The sequence below is a fragment of the Lissotriton helveticus genome, chromosome 3_1 (assembly GCF_964261635.1).
Source record: "Lissotriton helveticus chromosome 3_1, aLisHel1.1, whole genome shotgun sequence".
Lineage (NCBI taxonomy): Eukaryota > Metazoa > Chordata > Amphibia > Caudata > Salamandridae > Lissotriton > Lissotriton helveticus.
This window is the reverse complement of record NC_136061.1, coordinates 34,133,560-34,160,097: the sequence shown is the minus strand read 5'-3', so window position 1 is coordinate 34,160,097 and position 26,538 is coordinate 34,133,560. Positions and strand designations below refer to the sequence as shown.

Genomic DNA, 26,538 nt, shown 5'->3' with positions numbered 1-26,538 from the left:
ACTTGCCATTCTTTTGTACCCCAAACACTTTTCAAATCAACATTTTTGTCCCAATAATCAAATCCAAAAGTATTCATTTTTTCAAAGAATTAATCTGAATATATCAATTTCGTGTTGGTTATCATGGTTTTCATCCCTGTCTTGTTTGACAATTTGTAATAAAATGTTTCAGCATTAGTTATGTTAAAACCTGAAAAATATGAATATTTGTCATAAACGGTTCTAGAGCTCCCTTTTGGAGGTGTAGCACAATGTTCCCATTGATTATAATTTAAAACATTTCTAGGTTGTGCAGATTTATGCAAGAAATGGTTACCATAATGGTTATAGCAATACATACTATCATAATTTGTAGAACCTTGCAAATAATCATGTTTTGTAAATTTAGCAGACATTACTAAGTCAGACATCATATTGTTTATACTTTCAAAGTCCCAATCATCAGCAAATGAGTTTGGTTTTGCAAAGTCACTCAAGGAGATCTTGATTTGGTGTGGATATTTCAGGATCTCGACCGGACCATAAATTTCATAGTCAGTGTTGTCCCAGGCTACCCCACCAGGTATTGGAATTGCTGTGAAGTTGGCTGAAGAAAGTTCTGAAGAAAGTTCTCGTTTCTCGACGTGTGAAGATGTGTGTGGTTTGAGGACCAAGTTGATGTTCTGACTTGCTGTGTCCATTTTAGCATATTTTCCCTCAATGAAGCGTCCCAAGGTAAATACCATGATGAGCCAAAGTATGAGGATAAATGCACCAAAACCCACCCAAAATTCAATCCATGGAGTAACCAGATATGTTTCTTTCAGTTGTTTCAAAAGTTCATTAGCTTTGTCTTTAAAGGATTTTGATGATGGCTGTGTCTTTTGTTCGCTGAAACCTTCAGAGGAATCATCAAAGTTGATGAAGTAACCAGATGCAGTTCTGTCAATTGTTCCAATTGGTTCAGGATTTTTGTTTCTCGCATTTTCACTTGGAATGTAAATGTAAATGTGTTGCGATTTATATAGCGCACGTATCACCCGAAGGCATCAAGGCGCTTGCCTTGGGAACCCGTCCTGGTATTCCCCTGTGAGATAACCCCAGCAGGGTATCCACAAGGTGAAAGCCAGGCATCCCGCCGCGAGGGGCCGTAGTGGAGATTAAGCAAGCTATTGCCCAGAGTCGCAGAGTGTGAACCCGTGAGTAGAGTAGGCAGCGGAACGAGAATTATTGAGTCCATGGAATTTTTGAGCCCAAGACCCACCGAGGTGGGGAATTGAACCCTGGTCCAGGACTGATCTCAGCTTCCGGGTCTGCCACCTCTAACCCCTGAGCCAAACTTCATTGTAGATTGGTGTGTCTCTGCTAAATGTCTTTATTTGGGTTTTCAGAGGTCTGAGTTCTATTGCATTGTTGCATAGTCCTTGTTGTTCTTCTTTAGGCGTTTCGAATGTGATGAGCCTCTTTGTTAGGACCTCTGTACTGGTAGCAAACCTTGGTGTTCTGCTACTTATTGGGAGTCCACTTGGCCTGCTGTTTGTTATCGGCCACATGTTGTGGTTTTACCAGGTCGATGGATACAACTCGGTTCTCCTTTTTTCCAGCAAGTGGCAGTAGTACAACTGATCTTGTCCCGTTGACAGACAAGACAGGAACTGCTTTTCTGTAAGAAGGCCCAAATTCCTTCTTTACCGCGATCTTCTCCCTGACTAGATCCCCGACTTTTGGAATCCAGACAGGTCTTGCTGGGACAGGTGGTGATTCTTCAGTGGTTGTTGGCTGTTGTTTCAACTGTATGTTGCTCAGGTCTTTTCTTTTTTTGTTTAAGTCCTGCAAAATAGCCAAACGGTCTTTGACATCAAATGTTTTTTCTATTACCACTGAAGTCTGACTATCAAGGTCAGAGATCAACATCCTAGTTCCGAATAATAATTCGTACGGACTGAATCCCTTCAGAGAATTTCTTGGCAAGTTATTTAGACTACGTTGGACACTTATTAGATGTTTGACCCACCCAGCTCCCGAACCTAATGTCCTTTCCATTATAGATTGCTTTCTGCCTTGGTTTTTTCTTTACACCATCCCATACCCTCAGGAAGGAAGTGAGAAGATTCCCGCTGGGCTGTGCTCATTTGGCCATTCTTTCCCCCCCCCAGGCTGGATTGCCTGAGTGAAAAAAAATGGTCGAACGTAGCATGCTCTTAGCGTATATGCCATTTAGACTCGCAAATCTTGTATAACAGTCCGGACGTCAGCCGAGTGCTGTGGATCTACATTATAAGTGGAACTAGCCTGTGTATGTTAATCGCAAGCCATTCTTTTTGTTGGTAATATTATCTGCCTTGATACAACGAGGTATTAAACTGCTTCTCTCCCTACTGCGATCTCTGTTGCAGTTTGGGCAGTTTTTTACAAACATGGTGTAGTGAAGGCTCATGCCTGGCCACCAGTACCGTGATTGTAATTCTTCCAGAGAATCTTTTAATTTAAGGTGTCTGAGACCCTCGCCCATGTGTGCGTCTGCGATTAACAAGTTTCTCCTGTCCATGTTTGGAATCACTCTATCCCCCACTCCAGGGATTCGAGCAAAAGGGACGGAGTTTGCATCGATTATGTATGTATAATTGAGTGGATAATTGATCGGTAACGCTGAGCAGTCGCCTTTTGATGACGTTTTCACCGCCAGCAATGTTTCGCCGTCAATGTATTTTAATGTACGCTTTTTTCGATCTACGGGAGCCGATTTAGTGGCTGCCGCTGCGGCTGCTTCAGCCAATGAATTCCCTACAACGTGAACGCCATCACGCTGGTGACTCAGTGAGTGTGTCACGTGAGTCTTTGGTAGTTCTTTTTTCAAAAGAGCTACTTGTTCCCAGAGCAGTCTCTGCTTTATTGGTGCATCTGTGTCATCTTTGTAACCGTTCTGAATCCATGTCTGCAAATCCTTGTTATATGCTTTGACGCAGAAATATGAATCTGACACTATAAGTGTCGGGAATTCGCGATCCGCATTATCTAGCGCCATTTTCAAAGCTATTATTTCAGTTTGTAGTTCTGAATTAGTTTCTACTGAGTGTGATTTTGTTAATAGAGGTCTTAGTTTACCTCCGCGCCACACTTCTTTTGTAATCTCACATGTGGGATTGTATGCATGTTCTCCCCAAACGGAGGGTTGAGCATGTCCGTCTGTATAGATTACACAGGCGTAATGTCGTAGAGGCAGAATGTCGATTGGCAGAGGATACGTCTTTTCATATTTTAGATTTTTTAATTCTTCTAGTTCTGGATCAAAGTAGTAGTATACTTTGTCCGTTGTGATTGAATTCACCCATTGTATCCATTCTGGATCCAATGTTGTTGATGGTAAATTACACGGTGTTGTTAATGCCTCAAAGGCTGATTCAGCTGTTCTGACTGTGATATGTCTACCGTCAGCTATGTCTTTTTCTCTAGCTATTGCGGTTTGAACTGCTTGAACAATTTTCCCTTTGTTGCTGAATCTCTGTTCAGCTTTTGTGTACAAGTGTGATTTGAATGCAATTGGTACCTTTTCTCCCTCATTAGAGGTCAGGTATGTGAATCCGCATCTCCCTGGGATGACTCGGATCACAAGGTTGCGTGTATTATCACGGGTTTCTAATTTTGTCTTAATTAGCATGTCTGTTTGTAAGGATCTCAAAATTTCTGTGTGTGTTTGAGTCCAACTGGATCTTTTAAAGTCTGGTTTAATTAGATCGTAAAGGGGTTTCACCCTTTCTGCGTAATTTGCAATGTATGTTCTTCCGAAATTTAGGAAGCCTAAAATTGACTGTAGGTTTTTTAGTGTTTTAGGAGCTTGGATAACGGCACATTTCTCTAGGAAATTGTCTGCCAGGCTTTTACCTTCACTTGATAGCTCATATCCTAAGAATAGGACCGTCAGATGGGCAATTTTGGACTTTTTGAAGTTGAATTTGTAACCCTCTGCAGTGAAACCAAGTATTATGGTGTTCACTCTTTTCAAGTGAGTCTCCAAGTCATCATCTGTTAAGTAAATGTCATCGACATAAGATAATGCTTCATCATCATATAGTTGTAGTAATTCTGTTACTCTCGCTGAGAATACCCCCGGGCTGTTCTTGTACCCCTGGGCTAACCGACAGAATTGTTTTTGAGTGCCATTTACTGAGAAAGCTGTTAAATATCTGCTCTCTGGTGCTATGTTTTGACAAAAGAATCCGTTGGAGATGTCCAAGGTTGTTTTGTATTTTTTGCGCACTATGTTATTCATTAGTGCAGCACTGTGTGAGTTTTGCACTGCAAAAGTTTTGCAACATGTGTTAAGGTGTCGGTAATCCAAAACTAGGCGATATGAATTGTCTGGTTTGGAGACCGGAAACAAAGGATTGTTCATTTGTGAGGTGCAAGTTTCAATCACCCCCTGGTATTCTAGCTGATCTAGTATTTCATTTACTTGTTTTTTAGCTTCTTGCTTAATTGGGTACTGCCTTTGTGCAGTTGGTTGTGATTTTAACTGGATTTTGTGAGGAGGAGAATCCTCATCCCATCCTACATGATTTTTATATAAAGCAGGTGCTAAGGCCACTGCCCACTTTCTAGCAAGTGTATATTTTTTATGAATCGGAATTTGATTCGAGAAGGCAGGCATAATTACTTCTTCGCCATGAGGGCACTCCCTGACAAACTCTGGTGGCCAGTCTTTTTCAGCTAGAAGGATGTCATAACCCTTGGAGAGGTTATCCCAAAATAGTCCCCTTATTTTCCTAGTCTTATCTCCCTCTATACGTAATGTTATCTCGTATATTTTGTGGGGCTTGCTAACTCTGGTATCTGCAGTTTCCACTTGAAGGTATTTATTCGTGTCCACTGTCTCCAGATGATTCATAAGGACTTTGCGAGCTATGCTCACCTCTGCTGCGCTGTCTAGCATTGTCTGAGCCCACTCTCCGTTTTTCAGTTGTGTCCTCAGTATTCTCGGCATTGTTAACTACCTTGATACTGGCTACCTTCTTTTTTGGAAATTGTAATTTCTTTTTCAGTTGAGCAGGTTCCTTGTCTTTGGACTTGGCGTGCTCTTCTGATCGTCCTCTTCTTTCCGATTTCTGCGAGGAATTCTGAAAAGATTGAGAGGGACGTGTATCAATGTCTTGATATCTATCAGGTTTTTTAATATTATCCCTATTTCTAAGGTTATATCTATTCCCAGAGGGGTCACTCTGGGGTGACCTTTGTCTCGGGTTTGGAGATTTCTCTCTTCGCCTAGGAGACCTTCCTCTGGACTGGAATTTCTTTTCTTTAGGATTGGATTGTTTGTTCCCATCCCAGTTCTTTTTTGGTGAATTATTATTATTATTAAAAAACATTTTTTCTGGACTTGTAGTCAGTTGCGGTTTTACTGGTATTCCACCTAGACTATCTCTGCCTAGTTCTTCATAGGATTTTTCTATGATTCTGGCAATTTCAGCTGGTTGGTCTGCTATATCTGTCTCTTTTAACCTCTGGCGGATCGCCACGTTTGCTGCTTCACCTTTTATGTTGGCTAATAATATAGCCGAGACCTGCTTGAAGTCTTTCAGTAATTTCATACCAAGAGTTAAAGCAGGTTCTGGACCGTATTCATCTTGAATTTGTTTTAGCACATCTGGTATCACCGAAATGGATGGGACACCGTGCGTTTTTGTGTAGATGGAAGCAAAGACTGTACCCCAAGTGTCACAGTCCTCAATGTGTGGTGCGATTCCCATTGGGAGACATATAGTCAGAATCCTGTGTTTTTCTAATGGGGTGGTGTCAGGAAACACCGCCTCTATTTGGGTAATTTTCTGTGCCAACCAGAATGGTATTTGTTCCCGTTTAGCTGGAACTTTACCTAGGCAGGATTGGATGTTCTGTGGTGTAATTTTATTTGTGTTCCCCTGGTGAGGGGTCAGCTGTGGTAGTTTAATCGCTGGCTGAATTGTTGAAGTCCGCATTACATACTGAACTAATTGTCTGTGAATTTTTAGTAGTTGTTTTAGCTGTATTAACAGCTCTGCTGCAGGCATTCTTTCGATGTCTGGATGTGGTGTGTATCCGGCTAGGACCGGCCACGTTGCTCCTGGTCTTCCTAAAGGACCGAGCCTTGTAATGTGATTGTTATGTTTTAGGGCGCCATCAAATAAGAGCAAATGCTCTTGGAATTTGAGTGGTACTTCCACCTCCTCGAAAGGAGTGTACGTTTCAGGAGGTTCCTCTACTTTGTAATAGTGGAAGTACTTTGTTACAGCATTTGCTGCTGGAAAATGTATCCATGTATAGTATACCTCTGTCTGCCGATATTCGTGTGCCTCAATTACGAATATGACTGTGCCACCTCTAGGTGTCAGTCCATTTTCTATAAGTTTTAAGGTTATAGATCTCCTTTTGGCGACCTGGATGAGTATTATATCGGGGTCTGCTGTTTGCATGGTAGCATCAGCATCTGCTATTTCAGTAGCTAATCTAATTGCCTCTCTTTCATCATCACTCTCTGCCATTTTACAGACAGGATGGTATTATGTTTGTTTGCAGATCAGGTTTCTTATGGAAACAGAGATTAGATGCACAATATTCTGGAACTGTTTTATCCTTCAACGTTGACTAGACCAAGAACCATACATAGGAGTTCCCTCCTGCGAGGTTTTGGAGGATATAATAACCTTTCACCCACTCCAGACGTCTTTGGAGTATTTGGGAAAAGGGGTCTGAGTGAGAAAGCACGACTGAGTTACTCTAAATGTCTTACGTTAGTTTTATCGCCCTTTCCAAACGCGTTGGGCGCCATGTAGTGTAGCTCCTATTTTCCCAATAGGCTCTGCGCATTGGAATAGTACCTACAGCAGTAAAGGCCTAGGCCAGACGTTAACTAGGTCTACTACTGTCGAAACTAGACTTAATTTTTGGGTTTGCCAGCTAAGCTCAGAGTTCGCTAGAAACTTTCTCGAATGTTCAAGGAAGGATGAACTCCCCTGATTAGACAAGAAGGGATTTAGTTTCTGACAACCATAGAACATGACAACTTTGCTCTCCCCTAATCAAGAGTCAATCTCAAGAGTCGTGTGAGCACAAGGCAATTATTTTGCTCAGTCAGTACGTGCATTCTTAGTCTCATCAGAATGTAGAGAAAAGGAAGAGACGGGCGTGTTCAATAAAAGATGTTATTTATTGATCAGTCTCTTTTCTCGTACAAGAGAAATGGATCGATATTATTGCAATACTTATAGTTAAGTAAAGTGCATACATTAGAAGCAATAGTATAAAATAATACTGTAAAAACATTGATATGGTTTCTGAGCCATATGATGTTTAAAATGATTAAAATATATTTACATACACATATACATTTGACTAAACGTACTCAACTGGTGTTTCTAAATACGCCTACCCCGTGTACCTGACCTAAGTCTAATGCGTGGGCGGGAATAGAAAGTTACAGTTTAAGTTAAGTTTGTTTTTGCCAAGTGAATAACTAAAGAATTCTCTAGGAGGGGTTATTCAGTTCTGTACCTGGAATTTAGGATGAATGAGGAATGGTATCTCTTTCTCTGCTCTCGATATTCCAGGCTGCCTGCGAGGGCTGCCCAGAAGCGCCGGTGCTGGGTCTCTCGGCTTGAGATAGCAGCGCGTCTCTCAGCGCGTCAGGAAGGCGGGGCTGCTGCCTGCGGGGTCTGCTTCTGCTCTCGGCTTCGGCAAGTATGGCTGCTCCGTCTTGTCACCACGCGTGTGTTTGCATAGGGCAAGGTCGGCAATATTTATACCTTAAAGGTGCCGAGATTGACGTAAGGATGGACATAGGTACGTCAATAAAGATGTCATACGACTTGCTCGTTAGCACATTCTTTTGCAAAAGTTCTCTGTGAAATCAAAACAATGGCCGCACGGATTATCCAGGTTGTCATAGGTTTGATTTGTTATGAGAACGTCGTATGCCTTATCAGGGGCTGGAGGAATGTCGCTTGTCTAATTAGATCTCAAGCGTTATGACCTAATCAGATAACACGTTCCTGTGCCGTAGTGTGACTGCGTCAGATAACGGTATCTGCATCATGGGGGCTGTTCTTGCCTCATGGGCTGACTGTTAGTTAACTAGCTAGTTAGTTTAACCAGAATAGGGTCAGGAATAGGGGGATCGATTCAGAACCTATAGAAATACACGACAAAGCCAGTGCCCTGAAGTCAGTGATGTGATTTTCTGTGGATTCCCCAGGGCACTGTCCCAGCCCGGAGAGCTGCCTCCTGCCACTACATAAAAAAAATCTATATTTAGAGTCCGTTTCTTCACGTCAGCATTAAGTTCTTCTAGTTTCTGTTCTTCTTCCTCTTTTCATCAATCAGCAGAGGACGAAGATGTTTCCGGACTCTCCGACTTTGCACCTCCTAAACTATGGCTAAGATGCGCTTTGCAATGAATATTTCCCCTTCTGCTGCCTGCATGTGAGCCTCAAACCTCTCGTCCCATTGTTCCCAGGACAATACTGCATCACCTGAGCTTGGAAAAAGGAAACTGGGGCACACACCCCTGGATCAAAAGAAAAAACCCACTAACGATAACAGGAAGTTCAAGTAGTTCAGGGGAAACCAAAGATACTCATCCATGAACAGGTTTGATTAATGATAGATCCAACAGCCAAGAGAGGGTCTCTGCTAACGAGTGCCCACACAGCAGGTTCTGGTCGTCAAATCACCGCTGTTTGCAAGAGATTCACCAGGAGTTGTAGGATTCCTACACGTGCTCTAAAGTAATCTTCAAATCTGAGAAGTGCCACGACTTCCTGCAAAAAACATACATGTAAAAAAAAAAATCTTGTGTTCCTCTCCTGAGTCACTGCTGATTACTTTGATAAAATGTGTTTGGCAGAAATGGCAAAAAATCAATTTGTACCCCAACTCTGGTTTCCCACACTTGTTTCCTCCTCCGCTGTTATTTGCATTGAGCTCTATTTGAGCCTTTTCTTGAGGTTTCTACCAGTCCTGCACTATCACACGCGACCTCACTATTGTTCTGCATGCACAGAGACTGCCATCCTAGTCGGGCACTCGTAATGCCATCCAATTCGGGCATGGGTAATGCCATCCTAGTCGGACAAGCATAATGCCATCATAGTTGGGCACACTGAATGCCATCATAGTCGGGCACACGGAAAGCCATCAGTCTGGCACAGAGCATGCCATCCTAGTCGGGCACGCGTAATGCCATCCTAGTCGGGCACGCGTAATGCCATCCTAGTCGGGCACGCGTAATGCCATCCTAGTCGGGCACGCGTAATGCCATCCTAGTCGGGCACGCGTAATGCCATCCTAGTCGGGCACGCGTAATGCCATCCTAGTCGGGCACACGGAATGCCATCCTAGTCGGGCACACGGAATGCCATCCTAGTCAGGCACACGGAATGCCATCCTAGTCAGGCACACAGAATGCCATCCTAGTCGGGCACGTGTAATGCCATCCTAGTCGGGCACACGGAATGCCATCCTAGTCAGGCACACGGAATGCCATCCTAGTCAGGCACGCAGAATGCCATCCTAGTCGGACACACAGAATGCCACCATAGTCGGACACACAGAATGCCACCATATTCAGGCACACGGAATGCCATCATATTCAGGCACACAGAATGCCATCATATTTAGACACGCGGAATGCCATCATGGTCCTGTACGGTGCGTTTGGACTCCCAGCAGGCGCTCATGCGATGGTGTAGTGATGTTATGTTATGTTATTTGAGTTTATAGAGCGCCTGGTTACACTGACCCAGTGTGTCCCTGCGCTAAGGTAACAGCCAAGCATCAACGCCACAACAGAAAAAAGAAACCAAATGACACACCAGATTAACCTACGGGGAATAGAAAGGTCTTCAGACTTTACGAACGATGGAATCGGATTTCTCCAATCTGAGATTCTGAGGAAGGGTGTTCCACAGCCGGGCCGCCACACAACGAAACGAGCGGCCACCCATCCATGCTCTCCTGATCTTAGGGATGTGCACCATCCCTCTCCCACTTGATCTAAGCAGTCGAGTAGGAGCGTAGGGTGTAAGAAGGCTGTGTAAATACAACAGGACCCTTTTTCTGTAGGATCCGGTGACTCGCACACATCGCCTTGAACTTCACTCTCTCCTGAATAGGGAGCCAGTGAAGGGAGGCAAGCGCTTTCTCAGCAGGCGCTCTCCTAGGTAGCATAAGAACAAGTCTTGCAGCTGCATTCTGGATACCCTGCAATCTCCGTATACACTTGTTAGTTACGCCCAAATACAGGAGATTGCAGTAGTCCAGGCGCGAGCTTACCAAAGCCTGCACCATGATCTTTCTGGATGCAATGGGGAGAATATCTAAGGTCTTCCAAAGACCTCGTAGGATGCCAAGCACGCACCTGTCACCCGCCTGGTGTGATAGTCGAAGGACAGTTTGTTGTCCACTCAAACACAGAGGTTTTTTGCTTGTTCACACGGTGTCGGGCCCAGCGTCTGAGGCCACCAGGCCGATGACCAGACAGAAGAAGCCTTCCCTATTATCAGTACCTCGGTGGCGTTGAGCTTCAGACAATTGCTTGCCATCCACGCAGCCAGTTCTAGCAGGCACAACATAAAGTTGACGGCCGCATCAGACCGGGCCTGAGTCAGGGAGACCACTAGCTGAGTGTCATCGACCTAGGACAGGGCATTAATCCCAAACTTATCCGCTACTTTTGCCAGGGGGGGGGCAACATAAAGGTTAAACAAAGTAGGACTCAGGGTGGAACCCTGAGGCACCCCCTGCATCAGCTTGATGTTCCTTGAATAGTGGGCCCCTTCCATAACTTGGAAGCTGCGCTCGGTCAGAAAGGATTCCAGGCATTTCAGAGCTCCATCAACAACACCACCCCTCTTCAAAGCCCGCAGCAAAGTGTGGTGGGCGACGATCTCAAACTTAGGTCTAACAAAATTAGTGCCGCTGTTTGCCCGTCGACCACATGCTTCCGAATGATCTCGGTAGAATGCAGTAGTGCCGACTCGGTGGAATGGAGGGCGCGGAAGCCAGACTGCGAGGGGTGAAGGAGGCCGTTCTTGCCGATGTGCTCTGTCAGCTGTGTATTCACAATCCTCTCGGCTACCTTGGCAAAATAGGGAAGTAGAGAGATGGGTCGCAGGTTGTCTAGTTGCTCCATATTAATATGGGGCTTTTTTTTTCAGAGGAAGCAACACTGCCTCCTTCCATCTATTAGGCACCATTCCTGAACTAAAAGACAGGCTGATAAGATGTCTAATGAAGGGCTCTAACGTATCCAGACTCCCTCTCCTTCCCGCTGACCGCGACAGATCCTGCCTCCTTAGTCCTATTGGGTTACTCAGGAGAAGACCCTTCCTTCCAACACTCTGGGGGGCAAATTGCTGACACGTTTGCTGCTGTTGGCTCACTTATCCTTGGCTCAGTTTTGGAAATGACCAGATCTGCCTTCTGTGAATCTATCATGAACAAAGTAGGTGCCTGTACATGCAACGGTGAAGCTGAACACCATAGTCTATGGCAGAGTCGTGAAGACTGAATAACATTTGGTGCCTCTTACATCAAGCGTTGGAAGAGTTCCCTTGGCCAACAGATATTTATGAGTTTATTAAGTGTGGCCAACAAATTGCATTTTGTTGCTTATTCCCTCCTGCATATGATTAATGATTTTTGTGATATTGGCCAACTACTATGTTGTGAGATCAGGTACTCCACGATGTGCAAACATGACCTCTTCTCGATGTCTTGAATTCTTGACTGCTATGAACTGTTGATAATTGTGAAGCAGCTTTGGTGCACTGCTAGCAGATGCCAGCAGCTCCTCCAGTGTGCACTCTCTCTCTCTCTTCAGCAGCATTGGTGTGCTGCTGGGACATGCCAGCAGCACCTCCAGTGCACCCTCTCTCTCGTCAGCAGCATTGGTGCACTGCTAGGAGATGCCAGCAGCTCCTCCAGTGCACCCTCTCTCTCTCTTCAGCAGCATTGGTGTGCTGCTGGGAGATGCCAGCAGCTCCTCTAGTGCACCCTCTCTCTCTCTTCAGCAGCATTGGTGTGCTGCTGGGAGATGCCAGCAGCTCCTCCAGTGCACCCTCTCTCTCTCTTCAGCAGCATTGGTGTGCTGCTGGGAGATGCCAGCAGCTCCTCCAGTGCACCCTCTCTCTCTCTTCAGCAGCATTGGTGTGCTGCTGGGAGATGCCAGCAGCTCCTCCAGTGCACCCTCTCTCTCTCTTCAGCAGCATTGGTGTGCTACTGGGAGATGCCAGCAGCTCCTCCAGTGCACCCTCTCTCTCTCTTCAACAGCATTGGTGTGCTGCTGGGAGATGCCAGCAGCACCTCCAGTGCACCCTCTCTCTCTCTTCAGCAGCATTGGTGTGCTGCTGGGAGATGCCAGCAGCTCCTCCAGTGCACCCTCTCTCTCTCTCTTCAGCAGCATTGGTGTGCTGCTGGGAGATGCCAGCAGCTCCTCCAGTGCACCCTCTCTCTCTCTTCAGCAGCATTGGTGTGCTGCTGGGAGATGCCAGCAGCTCCTCCAGTGCACCCTCTCTCTCTCTTCAGCAGCATTGGTGTGCTGCTGGGAGATGCCAGCAGCTCCTCCAGTGCACCCTCTCTCTCTCTTCAGCAGCATTGGTGTGCTGCTGGGACATGCCAGCAGCACCTCCAGTGCACCCTCTCTCTCGTCAGCAGCATTGGTGCACTGCTAGGAGATGCCAGCAGCTCCTCCAGTGCACCCTCTCTCTCTCTTCAGCAGCATTGGTGTGCTGCTGGGAGATGCCAGCAGCTCCTCCAGTGCACCCTCTCTCTCTCTTCAGCAGCATTGGTGTGCTGCTGGGAGATGCCAGCAGCTCCTCCAGTGCACCCTCTCTCTCTCTTCAGCAGCATTGGTGTGCTGCTGGGAGATGCCAGCAGCTCCTCCAGTGCACCCTCTCTCTCTCTTCAGCAGCATTGGTGTGCTGCTGGGACATGCCAGCAGCACCTCCAGTGCACCCTCTCTCTCGTCAGCAGCATTGGTGCACTGCTAGGAGATGCCAGCAGCTCCTCCAGTGCACCCTCTCTCTCTCTTCAGCAGCATTGGTGTGCTGCTGGGAGATGCCAGCAGCTCCTCCAGTGCACCCTCTCTCTCTCTTCAGCAGCATTGGTGTGCTGCTGGGAGATGCCAGCAGCTCCTCCAGTGCACCCTCTCTCTCTCTTCAGCAGCATTGGTGTGCTACTGGGAGATGCCAGCAGCTCCTCCAGTGCACCCTCTCTCTCTCTTCAACAGCATTGGTGTGCTGCTGGGAGATGCCAGCAGCACCTCCAGTGCACCCTCTCTCTCTCTTCAGCAGCATTGGTGTGCTGCTGGGAGATGCCAGCAGCTCCTCCAGTGCACCCTCTCTCTCTCTCTTCAGCAGCATTGGTGTGCTGCTGGGAGATGCCAGCAGCTCCTCCAGTGCACCCTCTCTCTCTCTTCAGCAGCATTGGTGTGCTGCTGGGAGATGCCAGCAGCTCCTCCAGTGCACCCTCTCTCTCTCTTCAGCAGCATTGGTGTGCTGCTGGGAGATGCCAGCAGCTCCTCCAGTGCACCCTCTCTCTCTCTTCAGCAGCATTGGTGTGCTGCTGGGACATGCCAGCAGCACCTCCAGTGCACCCTCTCTCTCGTCAGCAGCATTGGTGCACTGCTAGGAGATGCCAGCAGCTCCTCCAGTGCACCCTCTCTCTCTCTTCAGCAGCATTGGTGTGCTGCTGGGAGATGCCAGCAGCTCCTCCAGTGCACCCTCTCTCTCTCTTCAGCAGCATTGGTGTGCTGCTGGGAGATGCCAGCAGCTCCTCCAGTGCACCCTCTCTCTCTCTTCAGCAGCATTGGTGTGCTGCTGGGAGATGCCAGCAGCTCCTCCAGTGCACCCTCTCTCTCTCTTCAGCAGCATTGGTGTGCTGCTGGGACATGCCAGCAGCACCTCCAGTGCACCCTCTCTCTCGTCAGCAGCATTGGTGCACTGCTAGGAGATGCCAGCAGCTCCTCCAGTGCACCCTCTCTCTCTCTTCAGCAGCATTGGTGTGCTGCTGGGAGATGCCAGCAGCTCCTCCAGTGCACCCTCTCTCTCTCTTCAGCAGCATTGGTGTGCTGCTGGGAGATGCCAGCAGCTCCTCCAGTGCACCCTCTCTCTCTCTTCAGCAGCATTGGTGTGCTGCTGGGAGATGCCAGCAGCTCCTCCAGTGCACCCTCTCTCTCTCTTCAGCAGCATTGGTGTGCTGCTGGGAGATGCCAGCAGCTCCTCCAGTGCACCCTCTCTCTCTCTTCAGCAGCATTGGTGTGCTGCTGGGAGATGCCAGCAGCTCCTCCAGTGCACCCTCTCTCTCTCTTCAGCAGCATTGGTGTGCTGCTGGGACATGCCAGCAGCACCTCCAGTGCACCCTCTCTCTCGTCAGCAGCATTGGTGCACTGCTAGGAGATGCCAGCAGCTCCTCCAGTGCACCCTCTCTCTCTCTTCAGCAGCATTGGTGTGCTGCTGGGAGATGCCAGCAGCTCCTCCAGTGCACCCTCTCTCTCTCTTCAGCAGCATTGGTGTGCTGCTGGGAGATGCCAGCAGCTCCTCCAGTGCACCCTCTCTCTCTCTTCAGCAGCATTGGTGTGCTGCTGGGAGATGCCAGCAGCTCCTCCGGTGCACCCTCTCTCTCTCTTCAGCAGCATTGGTGTGCTGCTGGGAGATGCCAGCAGCTCCTCCAGTGCACCCTCTCTCTCTCTTCAGCAGCATTGGTGTGCTGCTGGGACATGCCAGCAGCACCTCCAGTGCACCCTCTCTCTCGTCAGCAGCATTGGCGCACTGCTAGGAGATGCCAGCAGCTCCTCCAGTGCACCCTCTCTCTCTCTTCAGCAGCATTGGTGTGCTGCTAGGAGATGCCAGCAGCTCCTCCAGTGCACCCTCTCTCTCTCTTCAGCAGCATTGGTGTGCTGCTGGGAGATGCCAGCAGCTCCTCCAGTGCACCCTCTCTCTCTCTTCAGCAGCATTGGTGTGCTGCTGGGAGATGCCAGCAGCTCCTCCAGTGCACCCTCTCTCTCTCTTCAGCAGCATTGGTGTGCTGCTGGGACATGCCAGCAGCACCTCCAGTGCACCCTCTCTCTCGTCAGCAGCATTGGTGCACTGCTAGGAGATGCCAGCAGCTCCTCCAGTGCACCCTCTCTCTCTCTTCAGCAGCATTGGTGCACTGCTGGGAGATGCCAGCAGCTCCTCCAGTGCACCCTCTCTCTCTCTTCAGCAGCATTGGTGTGCTGCTGGGAGATGCCAGCAGCACCTCCAGTGCACCCTCTCTCTCTAAAGCAGCATTGGTGTGCTGCTGGGAGATGCCAGCAGCACCTCCAGTGCACCCTCTCTCTCTAAAGCAGCATTGGTGTGCTGCTGGGACATGCCAGCAGCACCTCCAGTGCACCCTCTCTCTCTCTTCAGCAGCATTGGTGTGCTGCTGGGAGATGCCAGCAGCACCTCCAGTGCACCCTCTCTCTCTTCAGCAGCATTGGTGTGCTGCTGGGACATGCCAGCAGCTCCTCCAGTGTGCACTCTCTCTCTCTCTTCAGCAGCATTGGTGTGCTGCTGGGAGATGCCAGCAGCTCCTCCAGTGCACCCTCTCTCTCTAAAGCAGCATTGGTGTGCTGCTGGGACATGCCAGCAGCACCTCCAGTGCACCCTCTCTCTCTTCAGCAGCATTGGTGTGCTGCTGGGAGATGCCAGCAGCTCCTCCAGTGCACCCTCTCTCTCTCTTCAGCAGCATTGGTGTGCTGCTGGGACATGCCAGCAGCACCTCCAGTGCACCCTCTCTCTCGTCAGCAGCATTGGTGTGCTGCTGGGACATGCCAGCAGCACCTCCAGTGCACCCTCTCTCTCGTCAGCAGCATTGGTGTGCTGCTGGGAGATGGCAGCAGCTCCTCCAGTGTGCACTCTCTCTCTCTCTTCAGCAGCATTGGTGTGCTGCTGGGAGATGCCAGCAGCTCCTCCAGTGCACCCTCTCTCTCTTCAGCAGCATTGGTGTGCTGCTGGGACATGCCAGCAGCACCTCCAATGCACCCTCTCTCTCGTCAGCAGCATTGGTGTGCTGCTGGGAGATGCCAGCAGCTCCTCCAGTGTGCACTCTCTCTCTTTCTTCAGCAGCATTGGTGTGCTGCTGGGAGATGCCAGCAGCTCCTCCAGTGCACCCTCTCTCTCTAAAGCAGCATTGGTGTGCTGCTGGGACATGCCAGCAGCACCTCCAGTGCACCCTCTCTCTCTTCAGCAGCATTGGTGTGCTGCTGGGACATGCCAGCAGCTCCTCCAGTGTGCACTCTCTCTCTCTCTTCAGCAGCATTGGTGTGCTGCTGGGAGATGCCAGCAGCTCCTCCAGTGCACCCTCTCTCTCTAAAGCAGCATTGGTGTGCTGCTGGGAGATGCCAGCAGCTCCTCCAGTGCACCCTCTCTCTCTCTTCAGCAGCATTGGTGTGCTGCTGGGAGATGCCAGCAGCTCCTCCAGTGTGCACTCTCTCTCTCTCTACAGCAGCATTGGTGTGCTGCTGGGAGATGCCAGCAGCTCCTCCAGTGCACCCTCTCTCTCTAAAGCAGCATTGGTGTGCTGCTGGGACATGCCAGCAGCACCTCCAGTGCACCCTCTCTCTCTTCAGCAGCATTGGTGTGCTGCTGGGACATGCCAGCAGCACCTCCAGTGCACCCGCTCTCTCTCTTCAGCAGCATTGGTGTGCTGCTGGGAGATGCCAGCAGCTCCTCCAGTGCACCCTCTCTCTCTCTTCAGCAGCATTGGTGTGCTGCTGGGAGATGCCAGCAGCACCTCCAGTGCACCCTCTCTCTCGTCAGCAGCATTGGTGTGCTGCTGGGAGATGCCAGCAGCTCCTCCAGTGTGCACTCTCTCTCTCTTCAGCAGCATTGGTGTGCTGCTGGGACATGCCAGCAGCACCTCCAGTGCACCCTCTCTCTCTTCAGCAGCATTGGTGTGCTGCTGGGACATGCCAGCAGCACCTCCAGTGCACCCTCTCTCTCGTCAGCAGCATTGGTGTGCTGCTGGGAGATGCCAGCAGCTCCTCCAGTGTGCACTCTCTCTCTCTCTTCAGCAGCATTGGTGTGCTGCTGGGACATGCTAGCATCCGCTCTCTCGTCAGCAGCATTGGTGTGCTGCTGGGAGATGCCAGCAGCTCCTCCAGTGTGCACTCTCTCTCTCTTCAGCAGCATTGGTGTGCTGCTGGGACATGCTAGCATCCGCTCTCTTGTCAGCAGCATTGGTGCATTGCTGGGACATGCCAGCAGCGCCTCCAGTGCACCCTCTCTCTCTTCAGCAGCATTTAGGGAGGCTAAGTTAAGCATTTATTGTATTCACTCAATCAAGGACTGATTACACACATTCAGAGACTGAGGGGCACTTCGGTTGGGGGCTGCTCACAGGCAGTCAACTCAGTCTTGGGAGCCAAGCTCCCAAGGTTAAGGTCCAGGCAAAGGGGGTCCCAGGCGAGCACCAAGTCCACACCGCCAGCTGCGCAGGGGCAGCCAGGTGCAGAGTGCTTAGGCGATCACGGGAGCCCAATGCAATCCTATGGGGGCTGCACGTTTTAGATTTTGGCTGCAGGGACCGTCAGCTGGGCAGGTAAGTTGGAGAACTCTGAGACATAGGTGCACCTCAGGTCCTCTTCTCCTGGCCGGATGTAGGGGTGCCTTTTGAGATCAGATTTCACCTTACTGGGCCATTCTTTCTTTAGAGTTTCTTTTGAACAGAGTTGCTGTTCGCAGGAGATCGGTCTTTGTTGAAGGCAGTCCATCCTCCCAAGGGTTCTGGAGGTCTCTGGCTGCAGGACAAGTCAGCTTTTAACACAGGATCTCTGAAAACTGCACGCGGGCCGGTAGGGCTGGGGTCCAAGTCTGTTCTTCTCTACAGACTCCTCTGCTGTGACTTCTGTCCTTCTTCGTAGGTTGCAGGAATCTGAGGAGGCAAGGTTCAGTGGTGCCCCTAAATACTAAATTTAGGGGCGTTTGCAGGGTTGTGTAAGTCAGGACCAATAAGTCCCTTCCTTGGGGTGAGTACACCCTATTATGCCATCCTCCAATGGGAGGCATGATCTTCTCTCTAATTGGCTTGGCCCCCTCATCTTCAAGATGGTGGGCACTGAGATGTGTAGTTTACCTCGCCTCCTCCACCTGAGGGTTCGAGTAGGCAAAGGTGGGCGCACCTCTTCCCCCTAACTAGTATTCCTGCTGATTCTTCAACCCAAAGTGGGGGTCAGAACCGGTAGGGGCCAGTTGCTGGGGGCAGCAAATGGCAAGGACAGCTCACAAAGGCAGCAGGTCTTTGAAGCTTCCCCTTCGTGAACACAGTCCAACTTGGGGATGAGGCATGGCACCTCGCCCCAAGACGGGCTTTGTTTATGGACCCAGAGTGTGGAGGCTCTCGACCCAGGGGTCTAGAAACCTGTCTGGTGGTGTTGCGGGATGCCATTCAGGAACCACCCCAGAGCTGGTAGTTTTTCAAGGGGCATCTCTAAGGTACCCTCTGAGTGTATTTTACATTAAATCCCACACTGGCATCGGTGTGGGATTAATGTGCTGAGAAGTTTGCTATCAAACTTCCCAGGTTTCAGTAAAGCCATCACGGAGCTGTGGAGTTTGTGATGACCAGTTCCCAGACCGCATATTCTTTATGGCTGCACTGCAGTGTAAATGTCTAATAATGGACTTAGACACAGTAGGGGTGCAGGGCTCATGCCACTGTACCGTCACCTGTGGATAGTGCACCCTGCTAGCAGTGGATTGTAGGCATGGCACACAGGTGTGCCATTTTGACTCTTTGCTTTTCTCTGCACCAAAACATGCAGCCTGCAGTGGCAGTGTGTGCGTGTTAAGGTGCATGGCCTGTAAGGGTGGCACAATAGGTGCTGCAGCCCTTAGCGGTCATCTCTGGTCATAGTGCCCTTGGTTCCCATTGTACCTTTTACAAGGGGCTTATCTGTGGCCAGAGATGTGCCAATTGTGGGGACAAAGGTACAGTCTTGGGAAAAGAACACAGGCCCTGGGAAGCTGATTGGCAGGCACCTGGGGCACATCAAGTCAAAGTGCATCAGAAACCTTGCAAAAGTGAGAGATGGGCAGTGCTTAATTTGAGTCGATGCTTTCCAGTGCTCAGCACTGGCACTTAATTGGTTTCCGGTGCTCGGCACTGGCACCTAATTGTCAACACCATACTTAGATGAGCAGCGCCACCATGTGGTAGACTGTTCTAATTTAGAGATGAGCAGAACAACCCTTGTTTAGGAATACAATATACATCAAAATAGTGCTAATACCTGCCTCCCCAGCCATTCCTTGAGCTTTGAGGACCTGGAATAATCTGAACTGTCGCATTTACATGCGAGAGAGATGGTTAGTAGTTGTTTTGGCAGCGATGACAGGGGTGATGGGTGGTGCCAGCTGCTGTGGCCTCCCGGTCAGAGCCCTGGCACTTAATATTTTACAAATTAAGCACTGGGGATTGGGTTATTCAGAAACCTGGAAAAGGTGGGGGGGGGGCGCGGTTACTATTACAGAAACACGCTTTCCTGCAGTTTGCTGCTGTGACATGCTAGCAGCACCTCCAGCGCTCCATCTGTTCAGAAGTATTGGTGTGCTGCTGGGACATGCCTGCAGCTCCTGTACACCCTCTGTTCAGCAGTATTGGTGTGCTGCTAGGAACATGCCGATACCAAAGGGGATGATGGACGGAGCGTTTGAGCAAATCAAACACTCACCCCCAGTCAACTGATCTGGGTTTAATCCTTCACCATTATTTAGCTCACTCAGCCACCCCAGTTCAGACATGGCAATATGCAAATCAGTCTTGACCCTGTGCCTCATGGGAACAGTCCAGCCCGAACTGCCAAGCCATGCCTTCCCTGGACCGGAAACAAGCATCCTGGGACCGGTTTTGGGTTCATAACCCTCATCAGCCAGATTATCTTGAATCCAGTGGTAAAGTGAACAAGGGACCCACGTCTGGGCATACCCTGCGAACTTAAGGCGAACAAAGCGATACCAAAGGGGATGATGGACGGAGCGTTTGACCAAATCAAACACTCGCCCCCAGTCAACTGATCTGGGTTTAATCCATCACCATTATTTAGCTCACTCCACACCACCCCAGTTCAGACATGGCAATATGCAAATCAGTCTTGACCCTGTGCCTCATGGGAACAGTCCAGCCCGAACTGCCAAGCCATGCCTTCCCTGGACCGGAAACAAGCATCCTGGGACCGATTTCGGGTTCTTACCCCTCATCAGCCAGGCTATCTTGAATCAAGTGGCAAAGTGAGCAAGGGACCCACGTCTGGGCATACCCTGCCAACTTAGGGCGAACAAAGTGATACCAAAGGGGATCCAGTGAAGACATGGCTTGGCAGTTCGGGATGGAAGGTGGTGCATTGTCAGTGCGCCCCCTGATGGCAGCCCTCGTGAGAGGGGAAAGGGGTTCCCATTGACCCCTCAGTCACTCACTGCGCGCGCCTGCAAGGGAATTTCTATCCCCCCTTCAAATTTCAGGCGGGTTGTGAATCAAGGAGTGGCTTTAAGGCAGCCGCTCTGTTTTTCACAGGAATGCGCCTCGCCCAGGACAGTGCGAGTTTGCGGCTGCCCTGGGGCAGCGCGTCCATCATAATATGGCGCTTTTCCTTCCGTGTACTAGGCGCACCTTTTTAAATTTGCTTCCAGTGCTATGTAGGCAAAGGTGCCGCATGTGTAATGTGGCACCAGGTAATGTTTTGTGGTCTGTCTATGATTTCTGTGTCAATGGAGCATGCCGGACTGCGAGTACCCCCCCAAATGACACTCCTGGGCTAAAAACCTACTTCCATGTGCTGGTTCGATTGCTCTGTATCGGAGAAGTGGTTACAACCAACGCCAGCGGGGTGTGTACCACGCCCTCCTCACAGCTGCGGAGTGTGGGCGGTGTTATACATAAATCATGAGAATAGCTTGGAGTAACGCTACTTTCTGACTGACTGTAACACCCTCTGAATATTATACCATCAAAACAGAGGGGAAACTGTTTACATTGCGTAATTTACTAATTTCTATAACATATTCATTTTTTTAAATGTTGACGTTGTCTGGATTTTGGAAAGACAAATTAACTAGCCAGCATTTCAAGATGTCTCCCTCTGTGTGTGTGTGTGTGTGTGTGAGACCTGGTACATCATTATGAGTTGGGCTGCTTGGAAGGCTCTCTGAGACTTCTTTGTCTGATTGGTCCTTGGAATTGTGGCATCTACCAGATGTTGTAATCCTGAGTGTGCAGTTACTCCCTTTGTCCCCCCCCTTCTCTACTCTGATTCTTTGGGCTCAGCTCTCCCCACATGTTTTCATCTGCTCACCTCCCTACCTCAGGGTATTGAAACTCTCATGTGTTGAAGAAAGACAGTGGGTTGACAGCTCTTCAAGATGGGGTGTACACTTTCATGCATGACACCTTCTGTATGTGACTATGCCCACTAGCAGGCCAGAGATGGGCTTACTACTAGAATACAGAAGCTTTAATAGTGTGCAGCTGAAATATCCTATCTAGAATATCGGCTACACCTGTATTGTGAAGGTAAGGTGAATCCAAGAAACCGAGAGGGCACCAAGACGAAAGTAATATAAGTTTTAATCTCCATAAGTGCCTCATCCACCAAGTGGTAAGCCTGGAGCCTTCTACAGTCCTCTCGGCGTTGTCCATGAAACCATTCCATTGCTGGTGCATAATCCCAGGACCTTCCAACCCCAAACCCTCCTATCATCAGGCAGCATCCTTACCAGATACCACACACGTTTATGTAGGCAACCTACATCTGACAGCCATGATAAGGCTCCGAGGAGTCTGTGTAGCCCAGGAAGTCATAGCTTGTTGTGCTGTAGTAAACTCCTGTTGAACTGGGTGTGAAGCTGGAGATCCCATTGTTGGAAGACTGACACTGATCAGTGTTGAGGCCGGAGAGAGTAGTGTTAGGCTATGATCATGATGGACTAATCAACTAGGCGCTCGCTGGTCCCATTTACTTTTACTCACTGCAGCCTTCACTCACCTGGTGTTCCCTCTATGGCCTCTTCCACCACTTCGCTTCCCTTCTGTCTCTAGTTTCCTTTCTTTCTCCACACACCAGTGCCTGTCTTCTTTCTTCTGCGGTCTCATCTGTTGAGATTCCCTGTATCTTTCTCATTTTCACCTCCTTGTAATCCCTCTCAGCACGGGTTAGAGCTCCCGCACTGAAAACAACCTGTCCTCCTGGCTGACCAGCTGTGTTACTCTTTACTCCTGCGCCTGGTCGCACTGTGTATTCAAATTCTCTCTCTTGATGCTACTGATCTTACCTCTTTTCTGGCTCTAAGCTTCTGACGTTACATCTTGGTTCACTTCTAAGCACCTCAAGCGTTTTACCTCCTCCTTGCCAGACCCTTCTCCTACTTGCCACTGTGCTTTTGATTTAGGTTCTTTATACACTTTCTTATGCAGATATGTATTTATAACGGTACTAGGCGGAGAAGTTTCTGTCTTGGTGGTACACAATATGTCGGCGGGGTTATAAGGAAAAAGCCTAGTAAATAAGAGTGCGTGATAAGGCTCAAGATGGCTTTTAAGGGGGCTTAATTGCTGCTAGGGTGGTGTAGGTTGCTGAGAGAGGGTCATATTATCTTGGGGGATAACAGAAAGATTGCACATGGAATAGACTGTAACTCACTGGATGTTGTAGCACTTGGAGTCGTTAGGGCAGACAGACATATTCCAAAAATACTCCCCGCTTACTTTCATGTTGCCGCTTCCTATGCCTGTGCCCTCCCGCTTTCATTCTCTATCGCTGACCTGTCTTTCTCTTTTTTTTGTATTGACTCTTCAGTCACCTTCTCTGCTCATGGTGCATCTTGCTTTGGAATCTGTAGGTATCTGTTCTACAATGTTTGTAAAATGTGCCCCTTGATGATCTTTTAGGGAACCTCCGCGTGATCATTGAATTTGCCTTTCTCAGCTATGGCTTTGCTCTTCTGCTTGCCTGAATGCTCGTACCTTCTGGACTTGCAAGTGAGTTATTTGGCCGAACGGCTTCCAGGCAGACTCTGCAAAGAACATCCAATTCAGTGTGATATCTATGTCATCTGGATGATCGCTTATTCCTTAAAATTGAGGCACTCTCACTAAATCAAGGTTCTGATCCTGAGAAGCCCTCCGTCCATTTGAACCACCACCTTCTGATCTCCAGTCCTAGTCAATCAAGTCTTCTTTAATCCTGTTTTCTTTTCAAGCTGCAGCTACTGCTCATGTATTCTCATCTCTTGCTCCTCTCGTCTAGCTGCCATTCATCACTGATCTTCACTCAAGCATCCATGGTGCTTGCTGGACTAGTCTCATGGATCAGAGAGGGTTGTTTTTATAGCAGTCTATGGGCCTGTTTTATGATCTGGTAGTACGATTTTTACTGTTCATTTCCCTGATATTAGCACAACCTACAGAAAACACAAATGCCGCCTCCCACACCTCGCAAAAATACCCGTACAGCGCATCTGTACAGGTTCAAACTGACCCGATTTACAAACCTGGGCCACCTTTGTAGTCAGATAGTCTGCTAACTGGAGCCACTTTCACTTTAGTGCCTCCTCCTGCTTGTCCCAGTCCGACCCCGACTGCAAGTCCTGTGGCATCAGTATTCTAGAACTGCATCAGCTTCACCACGGGCTGCCCCCGCTATAGAGGCAGCCCACCAGAGTGAAACTGGAGTACAGTCAGACTAGACAGATAAACAGAAATGAAAGAATGGGTCTTTTCTGAGCGTGGAAGGTAGGTTGTTTTATTTCTCCTAACTCTGCTCTAATTGTGCTCTTTTCCTCACAGTGGTGGAAGAGTGCAAGAGTCGCCTCATCCAGGCCGGATTCCTGGAGCTGAAGGAAACTGAACACTGGGACATCAAACCGGAGAGAAAGGTGAGTGCACATTAGTGGACTGTGATGTATGTTGAGATCTGAGTACCAGTCGCGTGAGGGTAGCACCATACTAGGTTTCCATCTGCGCCTGCTTCTGTGAGGGTTGCAGTTGGCTATCTTTCCTTGCTTTTTGTAAGTGGATACCTATTATTGACCTAGAGGCCTTTGGCAAAGTCCCTTTGTTGTTTACCCTCTATTGATTACGAAGGGTGTGATGTTTGATGTTTGGGGCGGTGGAGTTTGTGGATTCCAGGGCCTGTTTTGCCAGGTAAATGGTGTAACGAGTTGTAATTTTGTTTTCATAAGTAGTACCCTTTATGACTGAGCGCCTAATTTAAAGTACAGCGGACGGGTTACTCTGTCACAAACAAAACCGATATTGCGTCGGGTGTATTACAAGTGCCACTGGATGTAATGCACTTGTAATACGGTGGATGGGATATCCGTACGTTTGTGATGGAGTAACCTGTTGACCTAAAACTAAATCAGGCCCAGAGCCTCTTTCATTAGTTTTTGTAGGAGGTCTCCGAGCACCACTGAAAGATGAGTAAAGGCAGCTACTGTTCAAAGTCAAGGACTGCGGGCCGGTCCCGCTGATAGGTCTGGTCCCACTACAGATTTTTATCACATTCCACGTCTTGGAGTAAGTTGAAGTCAAAAATAAAAACCCAAAAAGTGCAAGCAGGCCTATTTCCATACTTGTCACTCTCCTCCTGAGATGTTGCCACGATATGTAGGTGCCCTGCTATCCCCTACTGAGGAGCCAATCACCCCGATTTCCTGAGTCCATTGGCGATGCCGCAACAAATTGAGGTGTTTGAGGAGGCCATGCTTTGCATTTGTCCCCTTACCGGCGTCCTCTGGCTTACCGTTGGCACATGGATCTGCAGAGCTCTCCAGTCAGGTTACCGCTAGCGAATCCACCCTCCGTGATGGCTGTTCCTCTTGATGTTCTTCCTGATCCTGGTTTGGGGTCACCTCTGACTATGGAGACGATTCCATACTTGGCACTATGATCACTTGCCTCGTCCATGCCACCACGGGCATCAACAACGCCTAAGGAGGACATTGAGCCCATAGTTCTGTCCAACTCTGAAAGGAATCCATCTTGACACCCTGCACCATGATCTGCGGCGGTTCCTGCCGCATCAATAAGACTGAAGGAGGACATCGAGCCCACAGTTCTGTCCGACTACAAGTCAACCTCAGCTGAAGCTGCACAGCAATTCAGTTCCTACATGTCCGACTGCTATTAATTCTAACTGTGACAGGATAGTATCTTTACCTAGAGGCTGTCCGCCAGTACTACTCTTCAGATCGTCCTCTGATCAGAGCCAACCAAGATTTGGATTTGATAGTGATGGTAGGGATGAGTTTGTTCCACAATGTAACGCTTTCTATATGGACCTAGAAGAGGCCAGAGGACTGAATACTTCCACTGAAATGTGGATAGTTTCCCCTTGGCCTTCCACTTAAGAGTCGGCTCCTTCTGCTTTGGTTATTAGAGGAGCAGCTGAAGCCCTAGACCTGCTAAATGCCCGTGTCCTTGTACGTGTCCTGCAGACCCACAGACACTACCTGCAGTTCAAGGTGGGTCATTACCATTTTTAGTTTGCTGTGCTCTCTTTTAGCCTCATCAGTGCCCCTCGGTTGTTCACAAAAGTGATGGCGATAGTTGCAGTGTATCTTCGGAGATCAGAGGTACCAGTGTTCCTCTACCTTTATGACTGGCTGTTGAAGGGGGCCCAACACAGTCAATCGTGGAGAACCTCCTTACAGCATTGGGGTTCACTATGAATGTATCGAGGTCACATTTGACTCCTTCGAAGAGGCTCACTTTTATTGAAGCCACCCTGGATGAGGTGCATTTTTGAGCGCGTATGCCCAGGTTACCGCCGGATAGATATCAAAGACAGGTAACCTGCAAGCCAATGTGGTAGTGGCGGCCTCAGCGGAATGGTCTCTCAACTCTTCCGGTGGCTGCTTCTTTGCCATCGCATAGCAGATCTTCATACAGAGGGCTATCCATCTGGATAAAGGCTCCTTCTGTGCCACTTTTCCCTTCTTTGCCTCCGAAAACCTAGAAAGAGCTGTTTGTCTATCCGATGTTCTTTGGTACGATAGAAATAAAAGGTTAGTGCTCCTTTGGTGTGCAAACAATGGACTCTCTCCTCCTTTTGAGGGGTAAGGAGGGGCAAAGAACATCAGAGTGATTGATTGACTTCATTAAAAGAGCTCACAAAGTTTGGGAGAAATTCCACTCTGGTCCTCTGCACCCTCTTATACGGAAAGAGGATACTGTATGGAGGCTACAGGGTTAACGGACGTAGAGGACAGCTTGTGATGGCGCAAAGGGAGTACACATAAGGAAAGTAGGACCCCAGTTAAGGTCCCACTTGGCATCACCGAAGATTTAGGGGGAAAAATGTGGACAAACCCTTTGAGAAAATACATCCCAACAGGTGATTTGAACAAAGACTGTTAAACTCAAAAAAGCTGAGAGGACCGAAAAGCAACCTCTAGCAGTGCCCACTGCAAGTCGCTGCTGGGCAAAGGACTGAATGAACAGTAATGCATTCAGAACTTTGGCTTTCAATGGATTTGTGTTGCAGGTGCTACACCAAGCGACACACTTGTCCCA

At 48.9% G+C, this 26,538-nt stretch overlaps 1 protein-coding gene across 8 annotated transcripts in view; it reads left to right on the top strand.

The window, feature by feature from the left end:
- DNPEP (aspartyl aminopeptidase) overlaps nucleotides 1–26,538 on the top strand; it is a 1,185,204-nt gene that overhangs the window by 881,937 nt on the left and 276,729 nt on the right. For all 8 annotated transcript variants that reach the window (XM_078679177.1, XM_078679176.1, XM_078679182.1 and 5 more), the window contains one exon: nucleotides 23,809–23,897. In XM_078679177.1, the coding sequence (XP_078535303.1) occupies nucleotides 23,809–23,897 (89 nt within the window). The remainder of the gene's footprint in view (nucleotides 1–23,808; nucleotides 23,898–26,538) is intronic.